At 39.4% G+C, this 26820-nt stretch overlaps 2 protein-coding genes across 7 annotated transcripts; one reads left to right on the forward strand and one right to left on the reverse strand.

The window, feature by feature from the left end:
- Positions 1-245: 245 nt before the first annotated feature.
- On the reverse strand, positions 246-5077 carry LOC130749528 (disease resistance protein Roq1-like). 6 transcript variants are annotated; one of them, XM_057602901.1, is made up of 5 exons: positions 4967-5073; positions 3925-4045; positions 2036-2735; positions 1425-1948; positions 246-1122 (listed from the first exon to the last, which is right to left on the reverse strand). In XM_057602901.1, the coding sequence occupies exons 4-5, from the start codon at positions 1901-1903 to the stop codon at positions 321-323; spliced, it is 1281 nt and encodes a 426-aa protein (XP_057458884.1). In that variant the 5' UTR covers positions 1904-1948; positions 2036-2735; positions 3925-4045; positions 4967-5073; the 3' UTR covers positions 246-320. The 6 variants fall into 6 exon arrangements, 4 of the variants coding, with proteins under 4 accessions (XP_057458884.1, XP_057458882.1, XP_057458880.1 ...); XM_057602899.1 differs by having other exon boundaries at positions 4888-5065; XM_057602897.1 differs by lacking the exon at positions 2036-2735 and having other exon boundaries at positions 4888-5077.
- A 19221-nt stretch (positions 5078-24298) lies between these two features.
- On the forward strand, positions 24299-24979 carry LOC130744003 (glutathione S-transferase T2-like). Its single transcript, XM_057596200.1, has one exon. The coding sequence runs from the start codon at positions 24299-24301 to the stop codon at positions 24977-24979; it is 681 nt and encodes a 226-aa protein (XP_057452183.1).
- Positions 24980-26820: the final 1841 nt, after the last annotated feature.

The raw sequence follows: 26820 nt of genomic DNA on the forward strand, positions 1-26820 counted from the left end.
GGAGGTGCTAGGTCACAGGGGTGAGGGAGAGGAGGGTGAGAGGAAAGAGCGGAGAGAAGAGGACATTTTTGTAACACTGCATTTTCATTTTTTTCATTTTTCTCTCAACAGGTTAAGATAACCTGCTATAGCAGGTAATTTAGATCTTTCATGGGTGAAAGACCCATTGAAGTCATTCACCCTAGAAAGCCACCTTAAAAAACTTGTATTGCCAATTGTGCTGTCAATTTCTAAAATAAATATCATTGATGCTAGTGGTGATATAAGTTGATAAATAAAATAAAAGTTACTCCATGTCTGTAATTAATTTGAAATGTGCACTATATGGGAAAAAAAACCAGATTTGGATTTGTCTTGTATTCTTCTAATGTACACTCCCAATATTCTAAATCATCTTCGGTGGCCAAATGAGAGCCTAAAGCTTTTAAAGCTAATGGAAGACCCTTGGCATAATTTACTGCACGATGAGATAAATATCCATAACCTGTTTTGGGATGGCTCTTTCCAAAAGCATTTTGACAGAACAACTCAAGAGATGGTTGATCATCTAGTTCCGCCATCTTGTAAGTTTTTTTAACTCCATGATGATGTAGCATATCTTCATCCCTTGTTGTTATAATGATCCTGCTACCTGAACCAAACCAATCATACCCACCTGCCAAGTTATTCAACTGTTCTATGTGGTCGACATCATCAAGAACCAAAAGAATTTTTTTCTTGCCAAGCCTGCTTTGTATTTCAATTCTTCTACTTTTACTATCCAACTCAGTTTCTGACTTTTCCCCCATGTTTGACATAAGCGTCTTTTGTAGCTCTTCCATGCCATTGGCTTGCTTTGACTTCTCTCCAACATTGGCAATAAAACTTTCAGCTTCAAATTTGTGCCTAATCTTGCTATATAACGCTTTTGCAAATTCAGTTTTCCCAATTCCTTTAAGTCCGTATATACCCAACATGCATACAGAAGTATTATCATCATCATCATCATCATCAAGATTCATTTCTAGAAGTGAATTTACCTCTTCTATGCGTTGCTCAAATCCAACTGGGTCCTTACCATGAAAAGGTTTAGAAATTATCTTTACCTTCTTAACAATCTCTTCAACAATGTTGATTTCGTTCCTATTGGAATACAATACATTATTTGGTTAATAGCAGGATTGTGATCATCAACACTCGAATAACCAATACAATGTATATATATTATGATTATTATCATACTTGATGAGAAAAAACTACTCCGATAATTTTAAGGATTAATTTAATTTATCATCCATTTTGTATTTTAAATATTTTTAAATTTAAATTTAATTATGTTATATATCACAGATTGATGAATTCTGATTGGAGAACTTTCAACATAGTAATTAAAATCTAATTTTATTACCTAAAATAATTAAAAAAATGAAATTATTGAAACTTACCCGGTACTGATATGGAGCCCTGCTAATTGAGATACTTCCCTCAAAGCTGATCTCCATTGTCGAACTTGGTCAGAGTTCTTGCCAAGTCTATTCTCATGTGCAACCATTGCTTCACCGTATTTCTCTGTCTGATGTTGTACATGGGAAGGATCAACATAGTAAAAAATGGGGAAAACAAATTGTTGACGACGATTTCCTTCCTTTAAACATTGCATGATTTTGACAAGCTCTTTTAGGCACCATGTGGAAGATGCATAATTCTCAGAAAGCACGACGACTAAAACTGTGGATTCTTCAATGGCTCCGTAAAGAGATGGTGAAATAACATCCCCTAGCTTCAGCATATCATCATCAATGAAAACTCTGATGCCCTTCCGCTTCAGCTTTTCGCGAAGATCTTTTATTAATGTATGCCTTGTATCCTCACCCCTAAAACTGAGGAAAACATCGTAATTCAAACTCTTCAACTCTTCTGCCATGCGAGTACGCTCGGACCCTAGCTTGCTTTGATCAGGAAACTAGAACTGCAGAATAAGCAAAACGATATATGCTGAGAAGAGAAACCAATTAAGTATGGATATATACAATTTTTTTTGAACGTAGATGTATACCATTAAATAGGAATCAATTAGCAGCTGGAAGTTTCTTGGATTGTCATATATGATATGATCACACAGCCTAGCCGATCAAAGTGTTCACATTGATTGTCTGATTTTCTCGCATCATTTTATTCACGATCAAGTTTGACTAGCTATACACGGTTTTTTTTTGAAAAGCAACTAGCTATACACGGTTAAGTTATCTAGTTGTTTCTTGATGATATATATTAGCCGTATCTTGTGCAGATCCAACCGACCTTAGCTAGTATAAATTGGAAGTTTGTATCATGGTTTCAATACATACATACCAACGAGTAGTGAGGAAAAGAAACAGAGTTCGAGTGAAGAAAAATAGAGAGGCTCCAGCGAGCTCTTGGTGAGGAGTTGAGATAAGTGTGGTGTTGTTTTGAGCGTGCAATTTGACACTGACAAAAGCCAAGTGTGTGAGTGTATTATTATTTTTTCAATAAAATTAACTAGACTACGGCCCGCGCAATACATTTGTATAAATATAATGTAAATTTAATATGGTAATTGATCATTTTAAAGAGATGCTTTGTTTTTCCCCAAAGGCACATATTGAACATTTGAACTGCAACTTTACAAAGAGATAATAAATAATGACCATCCTCCTCAAATTATGGTAACTGGGCTTTGCACGGTAATTATAGAGAAGCCATCCATGATTGAATCCACAAGTAAAATGCATTTCCTTCCAAGTATTTCAAGGAAAGAGATCAGCCACAAGAACAGAAAACATTCAACTGTAAATTTTTAATTGCAATATTTCTCATGTAATAATGATTATTGTCAAGAGAAAACTTGTTTTCACCAAAAGGTCTACATTGGACGTGAAACTATGGCATGTGTTTTACTATTCCCTTAATGTGCTAAGTGATTGGGAAATAGAGAGGCAGCATGGTCATATGGATCCAATCCAAGCATAATAAGATCAAACTTTTGGGAAGTCCTAGGGCCTATTTGATTACAGTTTTCAAAAACTGCGAAAACTGCTTTCTGTTTTTAAAATTGAAAAATTTAAAATCCTGTTTGTTTTCAAAAACTGTTTGCGAAACAGTTCACAATTTCAGAACAACTAAAAGATGCTTTTTGATTCAGTTTTTAGATTACAATTTTTTTAATGTTGAAAAACATCTAATGAAAAAGCAGTTTTTAGAGAAAGTTTATAAAAATGGTTTTTAAATATAGTTTTCAAAATCTGCAATTAAACAGTCCCCCAATCTCCGACACCCTACGAGTTTTTACTAATTGTCGGATGGCAAGCTCATAATCATATGCAGCTTCTTATGTTGGTATAGAATCATCAATAGAATTCATGTGACTAAAGATGACAGACACTTGCTAATTTTACAAGCATATTACCAGAGGAATATAAGTTTATACTAAGTAATGAAATAACAAAACCAGGCAATCTCATGGAATATTGAAAGACATAGAGAGAGACAGAAAATGTTATTTTACACATCAAAGTAAAACATTTATATTAGAAGCTCTCATGTTGCATTTTTAGAGCGCAACATTTAAATAGAAAGCAGGCAAAACCTTGAATCATCTCTTTCTATCATCAGGAAGAAATCTATCCACAAGCATCTAAAGTCTTTTCTAGTAGAGCTAAAAATGGAATTCAGAGGCTTCCAAATGGTGCCTGAAAAGGGAAGACTATTCTGTTCCTCATTCAGAGTCATTACTATTTATTTTCTCATACTTATTTTCCCCTACTTTTAGTAAAGGTCTTCTAATTCAACCCTTAGTCCTAATATGTTCATCTACTGATCCTTCAAGAACAAAAATCAAGGGTATACTTGGAATGACATCTTTTGAAGGATTAGCCAGAAACATAGATGTTTTATTAAATAAAAAGAAGTAGATAAAGATCTTACTTCCATGATGAGCAAATGATGCATTTCATTCCAACTCTCAGCAACGTGCACTTTCAGGTAATCTGCCTGTCTCCACCAGCCAAAACTCTCATACATGTGGAGAACTGACATAAAGACTTACCTAGACAATGGTACACAAAAATTAATAATGAAAAGTTCAATCAAATGCACACTAACTCCCTATGTTTACAAGTAATAAACAAATAATTGAGTACGATGCTAAATTAGAGCAGTATTTTTCCACTAAGGTACAACTGAAGAATGTAAGTTCCATTCATGATGATGGATTTTAGAGGAAAACTTAAAGTTGATATACATAACTATTCTTGTTATTTGAAAAAGTACCAGTTACCAAAGTAAGGAACTCTGCAATAGTTTCAAGCACAAAAAACTTTGCATAAAGTATATCATGGTACCAAGTATCTAGTATCTTTATCACAGAATCCTGAAATCATTAGTGAAACTGAAGGACTGAAAAATAAAATAAAAATGAGATCCTTTCTTTCATGAATAACAATCCCCAAAAGCAGAATTAACGTGCAATTCAGGACTGTAACCGACACCTAAAAATGAGAGAACCGTAAGTCAATTATCAGATGAAAAAAGAGTTAGATCAAATAAATTATCAGCTTCCACCATTAGTATGACTATGAAATCATACCAAAATGTATCAATCATATCATATTTATGTAAATTGCTTGTCTATTCACCATACTCTCAAGTCTCAACTCATGCCTAACTCAAAATTAAGCAACTGAAAAATGTTTTCCAACTTTAATTGATCAATATCAATGTAGAGTCGAATTTACAACAATTAAGAAATTGTGTGATTTATAATTATAATGAGGAAAAACCTGTAAAATTGAAGCAGAGAAAAAGGAGCTCAATCGAACTAAATGAACAAAAAATGGAACGGAACGGAATGATAAAGAAAAAGCAATGAGAGAGGAAGCCTATAGAAACCTGATCTATAACTCCAGAAGTCGTGGGTTCATTCATAGATGGAGGGGTCGGATTGATGAGTTGGTAGATCAGGACTTACTGTCTCACTGGTTGCTGTTGGGCGATAGATCGGCGCAATCAGACATCGTGCGCACGTCTTCAGACTTCAGCGGAGATGGAAGATTGAAAAAAATAAGAAACGGCTTCGAATGATAATATTAATACTTTCGTTTTTTATACATCTTATTTCCACTCGATTTTATTTATATCTTTTTTCTCATCTTATTTATCACATATCATACTTTCTCACTTTTACTTTTTTTTTTCTTATCTTTCTCATCCTTCTACCTCTTTCCACCTAAAGAGGGATGTGAAAGCAACATTATTCCGAAATGGTTAGAGCAACTCCAATGACAAAGTTTCTTATTTGGTTCCTTACACACTATTTAGCACTATTCTGCATTATTCTTGTGGGTCCGTATTGACACATCAGACTCAAGAAACTCCTAAGGAACTGAAGCAGATTTTGCTCCAACGCATGGTTCCTTAAATTACTATTTGAACAGTCTCACCAATGTCCCACCATACAACATTAATTTATAATATTTATTTTCACCTAATTTAGATTTAAAATTTAATACTAAATTAATAATATAATTAAATTCAATTATTTTTCTTTTAATTTTCTTAATTCTATAATTAATTATTAATAATTGAGCTGAAAGTTCAAAGAAAAAGTCCTTGTATGATAGTTGTTGGTAAATCCGCAAGTGTACGAATCCACCCGGTTTTAATTATCAAACCACAGGGGTTGTGAGTAAATGAATTCAGTTCAAGCCTTGAGTATGAAGGTTTGTTTTATTAAGATAAAGATACGTCGATGTAGCAAAGATAAAATATAAGAAAAACAGAGATGAAAATGCTTTAGGTTCTTGTTCAACTAGTCAATTTAAGCACATCATTCTATGCACATGAAGTCATGAATCTTTCCTTGATGCTATAGCCTAAGCAACTACCTATCGATGCCTCGCATAGATAATTCTTTCAAACCAAAAGATAAATCTAATTCCTTGTGTACTTAAACATTTGTTTGAAGCATAAAGATTGCAAAGATCAGGCCAACAAACCTCAACCCTTCCTCTATTCCTAGTAGCAAGCATTGAAGGGGTAATCCCAAATCGGTTCCATAATCTATAACAAACTTTCGTTCTGATTATAGAAAAGCATAAAGCAAGCATGCATACAAGCTTAGATTGATATTCAGAAAATGGGATTCAAGGAAAGAAGAAGATCATGTGGGAAAGAACTTAAGATTATAACTTAAACATGAAAAGTCTTGCATGAAAACCAAAGCATGAGAAGAGAGATTAGTCATGGCTAAGAACCTAAATTACAAGCTTGGAAGCCCTCTCACACTCTCCTAGATGCTCCTTTACCTCTTAGTTTATGTAAAAATGAAAGTGATCCCAAAGAAAATGACTAGAATCATATTTATAGGCAAAAATCACAAGTTTGGGCTGTTCCGGGCGCTCAGGCGCCAATAAAGCATGCCTGAGCGCCAATTCCAACTGAAAACATAGCCTCTAGAAGGCAATTGGCGCCTAGGCGCCAATGGAGCACGCCTAGGCGCTCTAAACACGCTGAAAAGTCCCTTGATCTTCATTTTAACTCCTCTTTACTCCTCTTTAAGCCTCCATTCAATTCTCCAAGCCTCTAGACCTTCCCTCTTCAGCTGATTCAACCTGAAACCTTGATGAACAAGCTTGGAAAATATCTTGAAACTTAAAGGTCAGTTTTGCACAAAGGCCCTCAAAACAAGTAGAACTTTCAATAACCTCTTAAACTAACCTAAAATGCAACTAAAGTCTCTAATAAACTATGAAATTACCTAAGTGAAGCAAAAATACAAAGAAAGATAAAAATGCATGAGAATGCATGAAACATTACATGAGACTCAACAAAAAGACTCAAAACTAGCAAGGAAAAACCCTAAAAACATCATTTAAATCCGGGTCATCAATAGCTCAAGTGGTAGGAGCTATGGGACATATGGGTTGGGTAGGGGAGGTCCAGGGATCGATTCCTGGTGGGTGCAATTTGTCTTTCCGATGTACCAAAAAAAAGTTCAAAAAAAAAGTGGGCTGATCAGAGGAGCCTCAATGACAAAAAAACCGGTCAAAAAAGGCCTCAATGGCCAAAAAACCGGCTCCAGCCAGTCAAAACCGGTCTGGAACCGGTCTTATTAGTTGCATGACAGGTTGAACCGGTCACCACCTATATAAGCTTTCCTTTTTACCCTACTTTAAACCCTAGCCGTCAACAAGTCCTCACCTTCCTCTCTCGCTTTCTCTTCTTCCTCTGCAATCTCCGGCTATCTTCACCCTTCTCCGGCCATCTCCACACCTCTCCCTCCTCTCTCTCTCTCTCTCACCCACTCGCTCTCTCCTCTCATATTCGCTCTCTCCTCTCGCTCTCACTCAAACAACCACCACCGCCACCATAGAGCCACATACAGTCACCAACGGCCTCCAAACAACCATCGCTGCCACCAAACAACCACATGCAGTCACCACCGGCCACCAAACAACCACCACCGCCATCATAGAGCCTCGATCCGCCCCAAACTGGCCACCACAGCCACCAAATAGCCACAATCTGAAGGTATGAAAAACGGTAGAAAGGGGGGGGGGTTTGAATAACGTTTTCAGAACAAAACTTCCACCTTAAAGATTTTGACAAATCTTTCGAGAACTTAAGTGCTAAAGATAAGAGATAGAAAAGCACACAAGGATTTTATCCTGGTTCACTTGATAAATCACTCAAGCTACTCCAGTCCACCCGTTAAGGTGATTTCTTCCTTCTTAGAATGAAGGCAATCCACTAATCAGGTAAGAGTTACAACTGCACTTGAAACCTACAAGTGACTAACAATTACACTGACTTAGCTCACACTAAGATTCACTCTCTTAGTCTTCTCTAGGATCCGATCAACCTTGATCTCCTAAAGGAACTAAACAAACTGTTTATCAAAGAATTGTTTACAAGAGATTTGCTTCTAAAAAGCTAATAGTAAACACAATGAATTTCAGATGAAAGAAAGCTTAGAATATTTTGAATATGTCTTGCGCGTATATGTGTTTCTTTTTCTCTAGCCGCTTCTTTCAATCTTCAGCCTCTTTATATACTCCAAGGATTAGGGTTGAGCGTTGCATGGGAAATGCTACCGTTGGAGGGCAGTTCTGGAAAATCCAGCTTCTGCTGTGGCTGAGAACGTTAGGTAGGTCGTCAGGAAGGTACACTTGCTTTTGTACTTGGATAGCGACTTGACCTTTTAACCTAGGAGACTTCTGATCAGGGGAATACTTCATATTGGAACTTGTGAAGCCGGTTGATCAGAGTCAGAGGGAAAGCACAGATCCTCTGACCATTGTATCTTCTGATTCTGAACTCAGAGGGAAGAACATGGCCTTCAGAGTTTCTTGCTTCTGGACTTCAGAGTTTCCACTATTCAGCTTCTGGATCTTCAGAGTCTTCTACACCATCAGAACATCTGAACCTTCAGTGTTTCTTGGTTATCAGAACTTCTGGATCTTCAGAGTCTTCTACACCATCAGAACATCTGAACCTTCAGTGTTTCTTGGTTATCAGAACTTCTGGATCTTCAGAGCTTCTAGCGACTGAGTCCACATCAGAGTTTGTATAGCTTCAGAACTTCTGAAGCTTTTCCACTGTTCATACTGAATATGGTGAATGCGAAAGCGTTGCTTGGGTTACCCTTTATACACAGTGCTTCTGATTTGTGTGAGATTGAGTTGAGGTCAGAGCCTGTAAATAGCACACTCAGAAAAACACGTTAGAGTACCACAATTGTTCATATCAAAAGGTTAACTTGTAATCATCAAAACATAGAGTTGTACTACTAGATCAAAACTTGATCTTACAATCTCCCCCTTTTTGATGATGACAAAACTAAGATTTTTTATGAACAATTCTTAAACATTAAACTGAATTCACTCAGAGTTTAGAGATATAGAATAAGACTTATCCTGATGTGAATAGTTTATCTTGCTCATTCTGAATTCAAGTCACTGCTTGATTCTGAGCTTAGCTCCCCCTGAATCTAATACTTGATGAAAACGTTAGTAAAGTCTAGATTCTGAGCTAAAAAAATATAAGAGTTCAGAGTGAAAAGCTTATGACATAGATGAAAAACGAATAATCAGAGCGCATAAGTGATCAGAGTCATGGACAAGGTATCAGAGTCTTGGGTATCAGAGTCAACTTAGAATCACTTCAGAAGAAGTGAAATGTATTCCTTGTATTTGCCCAGTGACACATCTATGGTCATGAAGGTGGAACTCTTAAAATCTCCAAAAGAAAAATAAGTCACACTAACACATCTTACAAATCAAAAACTGGGTTTACTCCCCCTTTTTGTCATAAGCAAAAAGCTTGGGGTGTGAAAAACTTAGCTTGAAGTACAAGGTACTCCCCCTTAGAGAAGGTCTAAGTTTAAAAGAAAATGAAAACGATGTAAGAATCAGAGTTAGGCGAAAATAAATAGAAGAGTTAATGCAAGGGATGAACGTTTACCACCGGTCAAGTGAGTAAATAGAAGTGTCAGTTACCAAGAACTTAACCTCGAGAAACTGTAAGAGCATTAACTTTCAGAGAGAAAGTGAAGCCTATAAAAAGCGTTGGAGAGAAAGGTAAGCTTCACACCTCGAATAATTTTCAGTAAAAAAAATAAAAATGGCATCATACAACGTAGCACTAGAAGAGCTGAGGAAGAAGGCCTTTGAAGAGGACCTGTTCCTGAACATCAGGCATCCAGAGGGTACAACTACCATCGCGGAGCTGACACGGACACTGCTGGAAGAGGACCTGCGTCCAGAGTTGGAGAGAGACCTGAAGGAATTTCTTGCCTTCGTGGAGGAGGTGCAAGAACTCAGCCGGCTTGAACTCAAGCTGCTGGAAGAGAAAGAGAGTTTGGAAGAGAAGCTCAAGACTTCAGAAGAGATTCTGGAGAGGGATGAGCTAAAGATCAGGCTCAGCAACATCCAGCATGTACTGGAGCGCCTGGAGAAGGATAGGTCAGAGCAGCGCCAGGAGTGCAGAAGAATGAGGAGAAATCCTCCATTCTAGATTATATGATGGAAAGAAATATGATGTAAACACAAAACAATTATGAATAAAACGAGTTTAGCAAACATATGTGACATAAGTATATAGTTATGCATATATAATCACAAACGAACAAAAGAGAATAAATAAATAAAAAGAAACAGAGTTTAACAAAGGAAAACAAAGGTAACGAAAAAGAAGAAAAAGAAGAGATCCTAAAACTAAGGTTTGTCAGTGCGTCGCAGAAGTTCCATCATCATGTGCTTCATCTCAATCAGCATGGATTCATGAGTGTCAAGACGTTGTTCCATGATGTCGAGTCTGGATGAGCTTGTCTGAGTAGAACTGGAAGGAACATTCTGAGCAGCTTGAGGATCTGGAATGGAAGCAGAAGCAGCAGGAGTAAACACAACTGGTGCAAGTGCTTGGCATCTAAGAGCTTCAGCCTCAGCTTCAAGTCGCTCTGCCTCAAGTCTGGCTTGTTCAGCTTGAGCTGCTGCTTGACGTGCAGCTTCTTCTGCTTGTTCTTTCTTTCTCTTGGCTTCTTCAATAGCTTCAAGAAGCTTATTTCGCTGTTCTAGTTCATGAAGAGCCACCCTTCTAGCAAACCTTTGCTTTGCAGCCTCAATGCTCTGACTGCCCTCTGCATGCAGGAGCTGCATCATAATCGGAACTTGAGCCACTAGCCAAGTGCTCAGATTGTTCCACTCATCAGCCACATTTTCAGCATTCTCACTGAGATCAGTCTGACCGTGCACATTGCGGAGCCTCAAGGAGGCTTCATGATAGAAGATATTGATGCACTCAGAGAGAGATGTGGGTTGAAGGTGAGTATAGGGAATTATGGAGAGGTTGGGTGCAGGAGAGGCTGGGTGATTGCTGCTATGAGTTTCAGAGGTACCTTGTGGAGAACCAATGTTAATCATGGGAGCATTGGGTTCAGAGGTTCCAAGGTGAGGGTCTGAAGTTTCAACCAGAGGGTGAGGTGATCTAACCGAGGATTGGTTAGACACTGATTGTTCGGGTTCAGGGTCTGGTTGAATGGGCTCTTGTTGGTCAGGGACAGGGTGAGCTTGTTGAACTAAGGGGTCTGCCTCTTGGATAGGATTGGCCAAGATAGGTTCATCTGGGTCAACTAGACGTTCAGGTCTAGGGCCAGGATATCTCCTAGGGCTTGGACAGGTAAGGTAATACTCTTCCAAGGCAGATACCTTCTCTTTTCTAACCTCCATGAATTTTCTAATTGATTCAGAGTTATTGGAGGGAGAAGAATCAACAACATTGATTGGGAAGGATACAGGTGTAAAGGCTGTTGAAGAGTCTGTATCCGTGGTTCTGGCAGCAGGACGTGCTGATGCTCTGGGAGCAGAGTGATCAGACGTTCTGGGTTGTGGTTCTGTTTGGTTGGGCTCTGGTTGGTCATGGATGATGGGTTCAGAAGATAATGGGTCGTACGGAATGGTAAGGAGAGAGGTTGGATCTTCTGACCTAGAGGTTGGGTTCTGAAGCAAATTCCAGAGAGGTGCTTCGGTAGGAGAAGGTTGAAAGAAGGAGGATCGTGGGGAATGTGGTGGAGAGGTGGTTTGTGCGGCTGGTTGGGATTCAGGAATAGGAGTGAGGGGATTTGAGGAGTGTTGAAGCAAGGCAGAAATAGGAAGTGCATCAAATAAATTCAAATCATCATCAGAAGAAAGTGCAGGCTTACTTGAATGTGCTGATGATCGAGTCACTCTGGCAGGAGGTTCAGTCCTTCTGACCACTGCAGCAGCTGGTTCCACCCGAGTAGGCTTCACCACGATTCTGACCTTCTTCTGCTTCTTCTTTGGAGGACCATCCTCACTATCACTATCATCACCATCATCAGGCTTTCTCTTTGTCTTCTTGACCAGAGGGACATCAGATTCTTCAGAGGATTCTTCCAGAACCATCTTCCTCTGAGCTTTCTTCTTGGGAGGAGAAGGAAACTCTGGAGCTGGCGGCAGTCTGCTGAAGAAATCATCAAGATCAATCTCGAATCCTTGAGCCCTGAGGTCTTCAACATAGCATCTGATGGCTTCAGGATTGTCTGCTTGAGTCCACAGTGGGTAGTCATTCAGAGGCATCCTTCTTCCTCTGATCTCAAAAGATGTGTCTTCATGAGCAGGAGCAATCTTCTTCTGGACCAAACCCATCTTCTTCAGAGAGTTGGCAGTGAAGACATCGCTGACAATTGTGCTCAAGTCCTCTGTGCAACCAGCATTGATCAGGTCTTGAATGAGGCCACTCTCAATGAAGAGATCAGACAGCAGTCTCCCAAAGGGGATATACTTGATTGCTGACTTGATTGAGGCAGTAGTCCTAGACTTCCGGATACACTCCTTCAAGTAGGAGAACAGGAAGTAGGGAAGGCAGATCTTCCTCTTGTCTTGAATGAAAAACAGCATCGCCTTCTGGTTGAAGTTGATGTAATCTGGGGAACTGCCCTTCGGTCTCTGATTGATGCAGTTGAGCAGGATCTTGTGCCAGATCCTGAGTTTGGGGTGAAGGTCCATCACCTTGTAACTTGTCTTGCCCGGTTTGAAAGTGGTGTACAGGGCCTGGTTGGTTTTGTCTTTGGTGCTGGGTTTCATCTTCGACTCAGTGAATTGGAATCGAAACCCATAAGCAGTGTCTGCACCTAGCAGATTCACGAATGACTTCTCCGTGATGATGATCTTCCTGCCAAGAATATGAGATACCACTTGAGTATCATCGCAGTCGGCGTGCTTCCAGAATTCCTTGACCAACTTCTCATACACCGGTCCTCGAAGTCGGTTGAAGTAGTTTCCCCAACCTTGAGCTTGGACTTCAGGACGAAGATCAAACCCATTTGCAGCCAGGTTGTCGAGGTCGAATCTCCATTCTGCCAGGACTTGGAGTTCCTCAGGAGCAAATACGCAGTGAACGGCACAGCCCCGTTCTGCAATTGGAACAATCTGCTCTTGAGCTTGAACTTGTTCTTGTGCCGGGTTCTCAGAGCCCCTTTGACCCGTTGCCAAACCAACTACCATGTGAGGGAACTGAGGTGCATCTGCAGTAGATCTTCTGGTTTGTCTCACCATCTTGAAGAGGTTGAAGGTTTGAGGTAGAAGATGAAGTTTGAAAGATGAAGAAAGATCGAGAGAGAAATCGAGAGGAGCGGTTTTTGAAAAGCAGAGAGTGCGAGAGTGAAAACCGGAAGTGAACGAGAACGTGTGTGTATAGTGGGTTTTATCAATTAACCGTTGTTGATTCAAAAAGCACTTTAAGATCAACGGTTGAAAATTAAAGATAGATAGTAACAGTAAAATACACAATCACACACAGGAGATAAGCATATCTACACGCAATCATAACAGACTGTCACACGGGCACAAGGAATTATGCATCAGAAATTCTGACACACGTGTTGTTGTCTCAGCTTCAGAGTCAGTACCAGTGGGCACACACACTCTGATTGAGTTACCTTCTGGACTAGACATCTTCTGATCAAGAAGTATCATAGTCAGAGGTTCTGATCCATCTTCACTCTGGACAAAAGTCCATGCTTAGATTTTTCAGAATAAAATTAAATCTATCCTCTGCTAAGGGCTTTGTAAAGATATCTGCCCATTGATGGTCAGTATCAACAAACTTCAGAAGAAGTACGCCCTTCTGTACATAATCTCTAATAAAGTGATACTTTACCTCAATGTGCTTTGCCCTTGAATGAAAGATAGGATTCTTACTCAATGAGATTGCAGCAGTGTTATCACAATAGATTGGGATATTGCTCTCAAGGATCTGATAATCCTCCAGCTGATGTTTCATCCAGAGCATCTGAGTGCTGCATATTGCTGCTGAGATATATTCTGCCTCTGCAGTTGATAGTGCAATGGTTGATTGCCTCTTGCTTGCCCATGAGACTAGATTGCTTCCCAGAAATTGACAATTTCCAGAAGTACTTTTTCTCTCTGTTCTATCTCCAGCATAATCAGCATCACAATAACTTTACCACTTTTATCTTCTTTCTCCAAAATGCATGTAGGATGCATTGGAGTCTTGGCCACTGTAGATTCCAGCATATTGAACTTCTTCAGAAGTTCTTTAGTGTACTTGCTCTGATGGATATATGTTCCTTCTGGTGTTTGATCAACTTGTATTCCCAGAAAGTACTTTAATTCTCCCATCATACTCATCTCAAATTCAGCCTGCATCATCTCAGAAAATTCTTTGCATAGAGATTGATTAGCAGAACCAAATATAATATCATCAACATAAATTTGCACAATTAAGATATCATCTTTATAAGTCTTGCAAAAAAGAGTTGTATCTACTTTACCCCTTACAAACTCATTCTCCAGAAGGAATGAGCTAAGTCTCTCATACCATGCTCTGGGAGCTTGCTTCAGACCGTAGAGTGATTTCTTCAATTTGAACACATGGTCTGGTTTCTTTTCATCTTCAAAACCTGGGGGTTGATGAACATAGACTTCCTCTGAGATATAACCATTTAGGAAGGCACTCTTTACGTCCATCTGATGTAGAACTATGTTGTGATTTACTGAGAAGGAGATCAACAGTCTGATTGCCTCCAGTCTTGCTACCGGAGCAAATGTTTCAGTGTAGTCTATTCCTTCCTGCTGGCTGTAGCCTTGAGCAACTAGCCTTGCCTTGTTTCTAACTACATCTCCTTTCTCATTTAGCTTGTTTCTGAATACCCATTTCGTTCCAATAACATGGACATTCTCAGGCTTCTTCACTAAGCTCCAAACATCGTTCTTGGAGAATTGATTTAATTCTTCTTCCATGGCCAGAATCCAATCCTTGTCCTGAAGAGCTTCATCTATGGACTTGGGTTTAATTAAGGACACCAATCCTTTCAGACTCAGCAAGGTCTCTTCAGAGGGTCTGAAGGCAGATCTGGTTCTGACTGGTTCATCTTTGTTGCCCAGAATCAATTCCTTAGGGTGAGCTGCAGGGATTCTGCTCTTCTTCAGAGTTTGTGAGTTAGAGGGACCAGCTTCTTCCTCTGGTTCATCTTCCTCTGGCTCAACTTCCTCTGGAGCTTTGCCTTTGTCAGAAACATTAATGCTTAAATCTGCAAACTTTTCAACTAGCTTTGACTGGTCAGAGTCAAGCTTATCATCAAATCTAACATGAATAGATTCTTCAATAGTCTTAGCATCAGTATTATAAAATCTAAAACCTTTAGATCTATCAGAATAACCAAGTAATAGACACTTAGAAGACTTAGCATCAAATTTATGCAATCTATCCTTAGTATTGAGAACATAACAAACACAGCCAAAAGGATGAAAATAAGAAATGTTGGGTTTTATGTTCTTCCACAATTCATAAGGAGTCTTATTCAGAATTGGTCTCACAGAGATTCTGTTCTGAATGTAACATGCTGTATTTACTGCCTCTGCCCAAAAGTGCTTAGCCATGCCAGTTTCTTGGAGCATGGTTCTAGCCATCTCCTGAAGAGTTCTGTTCTTCCTCTCAACAACACCATTTTGTTGAGGAGTTCTGGGACAAGAGAAATCATGTGCAATTCCATAGGAATCAAACAGACTCTCAAGCTTGTCATTCTCAAACTCTCCACCATGGTCACTTCTGACACGCACAATCCTACAAGCCTTCTCGTTTTGCACTTGAGCAATGAAGGTAGAGAACACAGCATGAGACTCATCCTTGCGGGTTAGAAACTTTACCCATGTCCAGCGGCTATAGTCATCAACGATAACCATCCCATATCTCTTGCCACCTATAGACTCAGTTTTCACTGGTCCAAAAAGGTCTATATGCAGAAGTTCCAACGGCCTTGAGGTTGAGACAACATTCTTTGCCTTGAAAGGGACTTTTGTGAATTTGCCTTTCTGACATGCTTCACAAAGAGCGTCTGAAGCGAACTTCAGATTGGGTAAGCCCCTGACAAGATTTAGCTTGCTCAGCTGAGAAATCTTTCTCATACTGGCATGCCCTAACCGTCTATGCCATACCCACTGCTCTTCATCAACAGACAGAAGGCACTTCACATTCTGAGCCTCCAACTCAGATAATCTGATCTTATAAATGTTGTTCTTCCTCTTGCTGTTAAACAGAACAGAGCCATCGATCTGACTTACAGCCCGGCATGACTTTTGATTGAATATAACATCATAACCCTTGTCAGCTAATTGACTTATAGACAATAAGTTATGTGTTAAGCCGTCTACCAATAAAACATTGTCAATGCATGGACTACTATCTACACAAATAGTACCAGTACCAACAATTTTACCCTTTTCATTTCCTCCGAAGCCAACTTCGCCTCCAGGCTTAAGTTTCAGCTCTCGGAACATACGCTTTTCTCCCGTCATGTGACGCGAGCATCCACTGTCCAGATACCATGATTGGTGTTTCTGTGGAGCTATCAAGGATATCTGCAACATAGATAATCTTGTCCTTAGGTACCCACTTTCTGGGTCCTCTTTTGTTAGTTACCCCAGAGGTTCTGATCACCTTGGGTGTCTCAACATAATATTTTAAAGGAATATTTGCATGATATTTAGTCATAGAGAAAGATCCCTTTTTAAGAGGGTTTTTAGCAATTTTAGCAGGTACAGGATCAGGCAATATGGTACCAGAGGGAACAAAGAATTCATACAAGGATTTAGCTTTAGACACAGAAGCCTCATTTCTAATTGGTTTAGAATAGCCAATGCCATGCATTCCATTTCTGCTTACGCCATAGATCATTGAAGCCATTAAGCTTCTATCCACGCTTTTAGCTAGGAATCTTTGAAAAGACTTTTCATACTTAGATTCATTTCTACAATCAGAGGCATCACAGGCAACAATTTCTTCTAACTTAGCAATCTGGTTCTTAAGCACAGAGTTAGAATTTACCAAAGCATGATTTTCATTTTTCAAATCAGAAATAATTTTCTCATGTTCAGAAGGAGTCTTGGAGACAGCAGATAAGTTCTTTTTCAACTTTTTATGCTTAGACAATAAAGAGTTATACTTATCCATGATATCAGACAAAGCATGTTTCAGTTCAGAGGTAGAGAAAGAAGCAAATACCTCATTTTCATCGTCTGAGTTAGGATCTCCTTCTGATTCTGAGTCAGAGTCAACAGCTTCCTTTGACTCTGCTTCCTTGTCTTTGACAATTGCCATGAGTCCTTGGACTTCACCATCAGAGTCAACATCCTCTGACTCTGATTCATCAAATGTCACCATCAGACTCTTCTTCGTCTTGAAGTGCTTCTTTGGCTTCTTGTCTTTCTTCAACTTTGGACAATCACTTTTGTAGTGCCCAGATTCTTTGCACTCAAAACATGTGACTTCCTTGATTGAAGACTTCTTCTGGCCTGAGGACTCATACTTTCCTTTTGCCTTTCCAGAGCCTTTGAACTTGCTCTGCCTGTGCTTCCAGATGCGGTTGAGTCTCTTGGAGATCAGAGTCAGCTCATCTTCATCAGAATCTTCTGATGCTTCTTCAGATTCTTCTTCTTCAGCTTGAAGAGCCTTTGACTTCTCAACCTTAGCCTTTTCAGATTTGGATTTCAAGGCTATGGACTTTTTCCTCAGATCTTGCATCTCTGAGCGTTTCAGCTCATGGCATTTCAAAATGCTGATGAGTTCTTCTAAACTCATATTCTCAACGTGTCTCGTGAGCTCTATTGAAGTCACCAAAGGCATCCAACTTTCAGGAAGACACCTGATGACCCTTATGACATGATCTTTTGTTGTGTAGCTCTTGTTGAGAGGTCGTATGCCAGCTACAAGCAATTGAAATCTGGAGAACATTTCTTCAATGGACTCATTTGGCTCCATGATGAAGGATTCATACTTTTGGATCAAAGACAATGCCTTTGATTCTTTGACTTTCTTGTTTCCTTCATGAGACATCTTCAGAGATTCAAAAATGCCTTTAGCAAACTCACGATCTGTAATCTTCTGGTACTCCTCATAGGAAATAGCACTTAGAAGAATTGCTCTTGCTTTGTGATGTTGTGAGTACAGCTTCTTTTGATCTGCAGTCATCTCTGACCTTGGGATCTTCTTGCCATCTGCATCAACTGGACGCTCATAGCCATCCACAATAATATCCCAGAGATCTGCATCGAAACCCAGAAAGAAACTTTCCAGTCTATCTTTCCAATATTCGAACCTTTGACCATCGAACATAGGAGGCTTTGCGTTGTAACCATCTCTTTGAGTTTCACTGGTGGTGGCAGCCATTGTTTTTCACACCGGCCCGGATCACTGAACACTGTTAGGTGTGGTAATCAGAACTTGCGCTCTGATACCAATTGAAGGTATGAAAAACGGTAGAAAGGGGGGGTTTGAATAACGTTTTCAGAACAAAACTTCCACCTTAAAGATTTTGACAAATCTTTCGAGAACTTAAGTGCTAAAGATAAGAGATAGAAAAGCACACAAGGATTTTATCCTGGTTCACTTGATAAATCACTCAAGCTACTCCAGTCCACCCGTTAAGGTGATTTCTTCCTTCTTAGAATGAAGGCAATCCACTAATCAGGTAAGAGTTACAACTGCACTTGAAACCTACAAGTGACTAACAATTACACTGACTTAGCTCACACTAAGATTCACTCTCTTAGTCTTCTCTAGGATCCGATCAACCTTGATCTCCTAAAGGAACTAAACAAACTGTTTATCAAAGAATTGTTTACAAGAGATTTGCTTCTAAAAAACTAATAGTAAACACAATGAATTTCAGATGAAAGAAAGCTTAGAATATTTTGAATATGTCTTGCGCGTATATGTGTTTCTTTTTCTCTAGCCGCTTCTTTCAATCTTCAGCCTCTATATATACTCCAAGGATTAGGGTTGAGCATTGCATGGGAAATGCTACCGTTGGAGGGCAGTTCTGGAAAATCCAGCTTCTGCTGTGGCTGAGAACGTTAGGTAGGTCGTCAGGAAGGTACACTTGCTTTTGTACTTGGATAGCGACTTGACCTTTTAACCTAGGAGACTTCTGATCAGGGGAATACTTCATATTGGAACTTGTGAAGCCGGTTGATCAGAGTCAGAGGGAAAGCACAGATCCTCTGACCATTGTATCTTCTGATTCTGAACTCAGAGGGAAGAACATGGCCTTCAGAGTTTCTTGCTTCTGGACTTCAGAGTTTCCACTATTCAGCTTCTGGATCTTCAGAGTCTTCTACACCATCAGAACATCTGAACCTTCAGTGTTTCTTGGTTATCAGAACTTCTGGATCTTCAGAGTCTTCTACACCATCAGAACATCTGAACCTTCAGTGTTTCTTGGTTATCAGAACTTCTGGATCTTCAGAGCTTCTAGCGACTGAGTCCACATCAGAGTTTGTATAGCTTCAGAACTTCTGAAGCTTTTCCACTGTTCATACTGAACATGGTGAATGCGAAAGCGTTGCTTGGGTTACCCTTTATACACAGTGCTTCTGATTTGTGTGAGATTGAGTTGAGGTCAGAGCCTGTAAATAGCACACTCAGAAAAACACGTTAGAGTACCACAGTTGTTCATATCAAAAGGTTAACTTGTAATCATCAAAACATAGAGTTGTACTACTAGATCAAAACTTGATCTTACACAATCCACCCCCCACAGTCCTTGTTTCATACGCTCAAAGGCTTGGAGCTCCTAAAGGAGCTTCCTTTTCCATCAAATCTGGCATCCCCCATCACTTCCCTTCATCAATTCCACCAGATCGGAGCAAAGGTGGTTCCTTTTCCACTTGATTGAAGGAAAGAAGGTCCCTTTTCGCACATGCACTGCAAGATTGGAGCTTCCATGCTTGCATAATTTTTTCTAGGTCAAAAATTGACCTTTTTGTTCTGTAATATTCAGAAAATTAATAATATTTTTTTTTCAATTTCATATCTTCTTCTTCTGTTCTGCAAATTTGTGTTATGTTTTCTGTTCAATTTGATCATCTACGACCTTCATCTTCATTCTGTTGTTTTCCCACTGTAATCAGTTGGGTTTTGGTGAGAGAAAATAATAATTTTTAATGCTAAAGAACCAAAAGCAAAGTTCCTTGTGGAAGGAACTCTGGCCACTGTTTATGAATTAAGAAACCTTTAAGAAACCAAGCTCAAATGCATAAGAAACTGTGACTTGGTTCCTTTGCAACTGCAGCTGGGCTAAGAAACCAGCGTTGGAGTTGCTCTTAGAGACCATAACAAGAAGAAGACTAACATAATTTGACACGTCATATCAAAATTTGATATGGCAAATTTCATTAGCAGAAGAAAAGATGAAGTAACGTCATATTGCGCGCACGGGAGTAAATCAAGTCCAGCAGGTACAAACAATTGTTTTCAAGTCCGATGGCAGATCCAAATTTCACCATGTGGAAACCCTTGATGGAGTTGCGTTTAACAACCGGTGGGTATAGAGACATTATGAAGAAAGGTTTTGTTGAACCAACTGATTGAGATAAAGGAAAAGCTGATGAGCTAAAAGTTGAGAAAGATCATTTGCTCAATCAAAAAGCTTTGCTATTGATTTGTGAATCAGTGGAGCTATCAGTTTTTGAGAAAATTTTCCATGCCAAATCTGCAAAAGAGGCTTGGGAAATTTTGATCAATACATATGAAGGTGTTGATCCTGTCCAATGAACGAGGTTGCAAGGCTTAAAATGTCGGTTCGAGCTAGTGGAGCAAGGAAGAGATGAAATCATTCGTGATTATTTTTCACGAATGGATAAGCTCGTCAATGAAATGAAATCCAACGGTGATGACATAAAGGAGTAAGATGTTGTGGACAAAATTATGTGGATGCTTTCAACTCGTTTTAATTACGTGGAAGCAGCAATTGAAGAAGCAAAGGATCTTACAAAAATGACTCTAAATGATTTGCAGGCATCTTTGGAGTCACATTAGATGCGAATGAATGAGTGGTCTAGTGGCACATTTGACCAAGCTTTAAAAGTCAAACAAATATGAGGAGTGAAGGACCTGTGCAAAGAAGGACGAACCACTTTCAAAGAAAGGGGGAGGAATCCTCAACCCGACTCAGGCAAGGGTACACGTGGTAATGGTTCCTTACAAAATAAATCTAATATTCAATATCACAAATGCAAAAAGTATGGACATTTTCAATTTGAATGCAAATCTCATATTCAGCACCATAATTGTAAAAAGTATGGTCACTATAGTCGAGAATGTTGTACTAAAGCATGAATACTAGAGATAGCCATACTCGAGTTGCAGAAGTTGAAGGTAAGTTGAAGATGGTGCTTACAACGTGCCATGTCGTAGCTGCTGATAAAAATGAGAACCAGTGGTTGTTAAATACAGGTTGCAGTAATCATTTAAGCGGCAAAAAAGAGCTATTTTCCAACTTAGATGAAAGTTTCCACACCACAGTCAAGCTTGGTGATAATTCAATGCTTGATGTTTTGCGGAAAGGGAAGATCGCAGATTAGAGGATGGATCTTTGAATTATATCTCTAATGTGTCATATGTACATGTATATATCAGAATCTCTTAAGAGTGTTACAACTTTCTGAGAAAGGCTATGATATAAAATTCAACAAGCGAGGATGCACCATAAATGATGTTGAGATGGGCCTGATAGAAAAGACAAACATGAAAAGGAATCGTTTGTTTCCAATGAATATCAAGTATGGTGCTGATTTGTGTTGCAAAGATGTAGTTGTTGATGATAATTGGCTTTAGCATATGCAGCTTGGACATTTCAACTTTGAAAGCATCAAGTACCTTGCAAATAAGAAGTGAGTTATTGGCTTGCATGTTACCCAAGCTCCTGCTAAGCCATGTGAAGCTTGTGTAGTAGGAAAAAAGCATTGAGACCCTTTTCCTAATAGATGTACCTAGAGAGCTTCAAAACCACTTGAGCTAGTGAACTCTGATTTATTTCATTACTTTCATTGACAACTTTAGCATAAAAACATGGGTTTATTTTCTGAAAAATAAATCTGATGCTTGTGATACGGTTAAAAGATTTATGGCATATGTTGAAAGAAGAAATGGTTATACTCTAAAAACCTTGAGAACTGATAGGGGAACAAAAGTATATTGTTTGTGATGATTTCTTGAGAAAGCAGGGAGTCAAGCATCAAATGACTGCTAGATACACTCCTCAATAAAATGGAGTAGCGGAAAGGAAGAATAGAACTATCATGGATATAGTGAGAAGCATGTTGCACTGCAAGAAACTACCGAAGAGTTTTTGGGTAAGCAGGTGTCCTGTCAAAAGTGTTCGTGGCAAACCTCCAGAAGAAGCTTGGAGTGGGGGAAAGCCAAATCTTAGAGCAACTCCAACGTTGGGCTCTTAGCCCAGTTGGAGGTTTTAAGAGCCGACTCTTATTTTTTCTGTGCGTTGGAGAGAGCCTTGAGGCTCTTAGCTACAGTGCAAGGTCTCTTGTGCAAGAGCCCCTGCTTTATGGGCTCTTAGATTAAAAAATTATTATTTTCAAAAAGGCTTGTAGTGGATTATCGTCCTTTGAACCAATTCATCAAAGATGATAAGTTTCCATTGCCAAAAATCAGATATGAAGTCAGGATTTTGGCAACTTGGCCTTGATCCAAAGGACAGACCCACATTCCACAACAAAAAACAAAAGGAACCATAACAGAATTGAAGAATTGAAGAGGAAGATGAACAATGAATATTAACAGAACAGCAACAAGGACAATATCCATTAATCAAAATTTATTTACATAAAAAATGAAAAATAATGATGAAAAATATCCAGATCAGAACAGCAACAAGGAAAGATGAAATTATTTCATACATTTGAACAAAGATTCAAAAATCTTCTTCATTCAAGCTTGCATGTCGTCGATCTGTAAGCTTGGACCACCGATCAAGCTTGGGGGGTGATCTGGTGGCGGTGGCGGAGCGTGGCGCTTGAGGAAAGCTTGCATGTCTCCGATCCAGGTGCTTCTCGACTCGGATTTGGAGAAAAAATCGTCGCTTGGGGGCGTTGGGCAGGTTTTGGTTCAGATTTGAAGCTTTGGTGGCGGCTGGGGGCGAAAATGGTGGCGATTGGATCGGTTGGGGGCGGACATGGTGGAGGGGACTATAGGAGAGGAAGAAGAGAAATAGGGTTTGGCGGTTGGGGGCGAAAATCAGAGGAACAGAGGAAGGGAGGATTAGAGGGAGAACGGGAAGGGAAGAAAGGGCGGTGAAGGTTTTGATGGAGATGAGGTTGTTGGAGGTGAGGTGGGTTTTGGGTGGCGGTGAAGGGTTTGGTGGAGATGAGGTTGCAGAGAGAAGTCTGAGAAGAGGAGGAAGACAGGGAGAGAAGAAGAGGGGAAACGGCTAGGGTTAGTGAAGAGGTGAAAATGGGCTTTATATAATGGGTGACCGGCTGAGGAGGTCACCCTCCCGTTGTGGACCGGTTCCAGACACCGTTTGACCTATGCTGACCGATTTTCAGACCGTTTCTCTCCCTTTTCAGCTTTTATACATTATATATAGTGCACTTCATCATGTTACACATCAATTTTTACTCCCACAATTTCTCTCTTGTCCAAAGATTCAAAAAAATTCAAAATGGATCACCATCATTATCAACAATACTATGAATTGTTGGACAATCAAACACCTCCCACCAATGAAAGTTCTCAACCTCCGCCGGTGTTACAACAAGGAAACCAACCTTCGCCGGTGTTTCGACCTACACCGTCATTCCATCCGCACAACCAACCTCCTCACACCGGTGGCAATTTTCAAAATCTTTCAAATCCAATGTTTCCACAATCTTTCCATCCTCTAAACCAACCGCATCACACCAGAGGCCATTTTCAAAATTCTCAATACCAAATGTCTCAATATCCACCTCAAAACCAACCGCATCACCCCGGTGGCAATTTTCAAAATTCTCAGTACCAAATGTCTTCATATCCACCTCAAAACCAACTGCCTCACACCGGTGGCAATGTTCATAATTCTCAGTACCAAATGTTTCCATATCCACCTCAAAACCAACCACTTCACCCTGATGAAAATTTTACAAATCCACAATACCCCATGCATCCACAACAATACCAATTTCAAGGCCAAGCCCTTCCTACTGGTAGTAGTGGTTCAAAAGTCTCTGATACACAATGTGAGGCTACGCCTAATGATACATAACATGAGGGTCTAGATGATATTGATCTTGAAGATAGAGATCAACCTTCCGGAAAGAAACGCACCGCATGGAGCGTTAAAGAAGATTTACTTCTTCTTCAATCATGGCTTAACATTTCTAAGGATCCGACAGTGGGAATAGATCAAACGGCAGCAAAGTTCTGGGATAGGATCCGCGACCAATATGAAGAGTTCCGTGACTCTAACACTCCTTCGAGGACAGGGAAGATGCACAAATGTCGTTTTGGAAAATTGAGTAAAGATATTCAAACCTTTACCGGTTGCAACAAGAAAGTTACCACTCCTTGGAAAAGTGGACACTCAGAGAAGGAGATCATGGATGAGGCGCATGCCATGTTTTTTGTAGACGAGAAAAGAGATTTCAAACATGAGAATGCATGGCGGATGGTGAAAGATAAACCAAAGTGGAAGGGAGACTCAATGACAACCAATTCAAGGGGACAAAAGAAGTCAGGATCTGGGGTGCACGCAACATCGTCTGACCCAAGTGCTTCAATTGATTGCGATGAATATGAGGCAACACAACCAACAACCCGCCCTAAGGGAAAAAAGGCAGAGAAAAGAAAGGCCAAAACAACAGAGACTGCGCCAAGTACTCTATCTTTTGTTCCTCACCTTGATATGATAGCCATGGGGAAGGCTAAAATGGAAATGATGGCAAATTTTAAGGAGCTCAGGACTAGAGAACTAGATTTGCAACAAGTTGACCAACAACTGAAACAAGGTGAACTACAAATGAGACAAGATGAACTCAAATTTAAGAAGGCTGAGAATTTTAAAGCATATATGGATCTCCTTAACAAGAACACATCTGGAATGAGCGAGGAGGAGTTAGCAAAGCATAAGTTACTATGTGCTTTCGCCTTGCGTGAACTAGGAATGTCTTAAATCTTATTGTGTTTCTTAATGTGTATCAAAGATGTAATTTTATTATTCGAATTTCTTAATGTGTGCTGCATCAATGTTGTAATTTTATTATTCCAATTTCTCCATGTGTAATGCATCAATGTTGTAATTTCGTTATTCTAATTTCTTAATGTGTACTGCATCAATGTTGTAATTTCGCTATTCTAATTTCTTAATCAGTACATCGTCAATGTCGTAATTTTATCATTCAAATTTCTTAATAAGTATTACGTCAATGTTGGGGAATATAGCCCTTGGGGAATATAGCCGTTGGGGAATATAGCCGTTGGGGAATATAGCTGTTCGGAATATAGCTGTTGCGGAATATAGCCGTTGCGGAATATAGCTGTTGGGGAATATAGCAGTTGAGGGGAAAAGAGATTGTGTTGGTGAAAGTCATTTGGAACAAGGATACATGCGATGCTACATGGGAACTTAAGGAAAATATCAAGGAACAGTACCCAAAACTTTTTACTGAACCCTAAGTTTCGAGGTCGAAACTTTCTTTTTGGAAGGTAGTAATGTGAGACCCAAGTTTTTAAGCTTAGAATAAATTGATAAAATTCCTATTCACGATTAGGTTCGATGTAACGTGAAGGAAAACTGAACAAGTGTTCATCAAATGGAATAAATTTATGAAGGAGAAAGTTCAAGAAAAGGCTAAGGATAACATTAGAATCGATATAAGTTATAGCGCAAGTATTATTCACTTATGCCTAGGACAAGTGCATTAGTTAACGACTAATTTACCCTTAAAAGCACTATAGAAACTAATTCCAAAAATCTTCAGGGAAATGTTAGAATTTCTCTTAATCATTTCCATGACAAGCGTTTTGATACGAAAACCTGAGATGTACGAACGTTCGATTCTAATTCTCGAAGGTTTGCCGAAATTAAATCCCTGATAGCTCAAGAACCTTAAAATAAACTGTCAATGAAGACTTTTTCTATTCGGAGCTTCAAACGAAGATTCCACACGTGTGAACCGATTTCTTTCGATATTTCTAATCTTTCTTCAGAAAGAAGTTTTCTCATCCGACATCAACTGCAAAAAGTAGTTTTTCGGGTAAAATCGATTTACACCGACTTTGGATCGTTTGCCTTAATTCCAAGAAACCTGTTTCGAGTTATGGAATTCTGTCGCCGGAACCTATCTTAGAATTCACAGAGGAATGCGTAGGAAAATTCGGAATCGCGAAATTTTCATTTTCCCGCATTTTCCCCACCTATAAATATGTGAGAAATCAAAAATCCAAACCCATAACCCCATTGAACCCGCGAGCTTGGAGGATAGAAAGGAAGGAAAAGATTTTCGCCGTTTCTTCCTTGATCGTCGCACTGACAGTTGCTACGCGTAGACCTCGAGGTATAGATGATATTCCTTACTTCTGATCGTCAATTATGTCGCTTTTCTCTATGTTTTTCTATGCTCAAAGTTTCGAGCTTTTTGTAAAACTGTCAAAATAACTTGATTTTAGTGTCTAAACATATTCCCTACTAACCCAAGAGTACGTCTAGCGGATTACATTTCGCCGAATCTCGCCGAGCTTCGATTCTGCTCTAATACCCATTTTTCGGCTAAAGTTTCGCCCTTTTGACTTAAAACTCTCGACTCAGCTTAGCTCCAGTAGGATTAGTTGTCATAAATGTCGTTGGTGACGTCCCCATCCAATTTGTTTTTCGAAATTCCAATTTTGAATTTCTGAGCTAAAAACACTGACCAAAATACCCCTGCGTTAGTTTTCGATCCGATAATTTTTTCGAGCTTTAATTCGCCTTAGTTACGATTAATGATAACCTATGAATCAAGTTTGATTGAAGAA

This window comes from Lotus japonicus, chromosome 3 (genome assembly GCF_012489685.1).
Source record: "Lotus japonicus ecotype B-129 chromosome 3, LjGifu_v1.2".
NCBI lineage: Eukaryota > Viridiplantae > Streptophyta > Magnoliopsida > Fabales > Fabaceae > Lotus > Lotus japonicus.

Coding starts and splice junctions, on each gene's coding strand:
- LOC130744003 (XM_057596200.1), top strand. CDS start 24,299: ATGCACAAATGTCGTTTTGGAAAATTGAGTAAAGATATTCAAACCTTT.
- LOC130749528 (XM_057602897.1), bottom strand. CDS start 1,903: ATGGCAGAAGAGTTGAAGAGTTTGAATTACGATGTTTTCCTCAGTTTT. Junction 1,123..1,424: donor GGGCTCCATATCAGTACCGG/GTAAGTTTCAAT, acceptor GTATTCCAATAG/GAACGAAATCAACATTGTTG.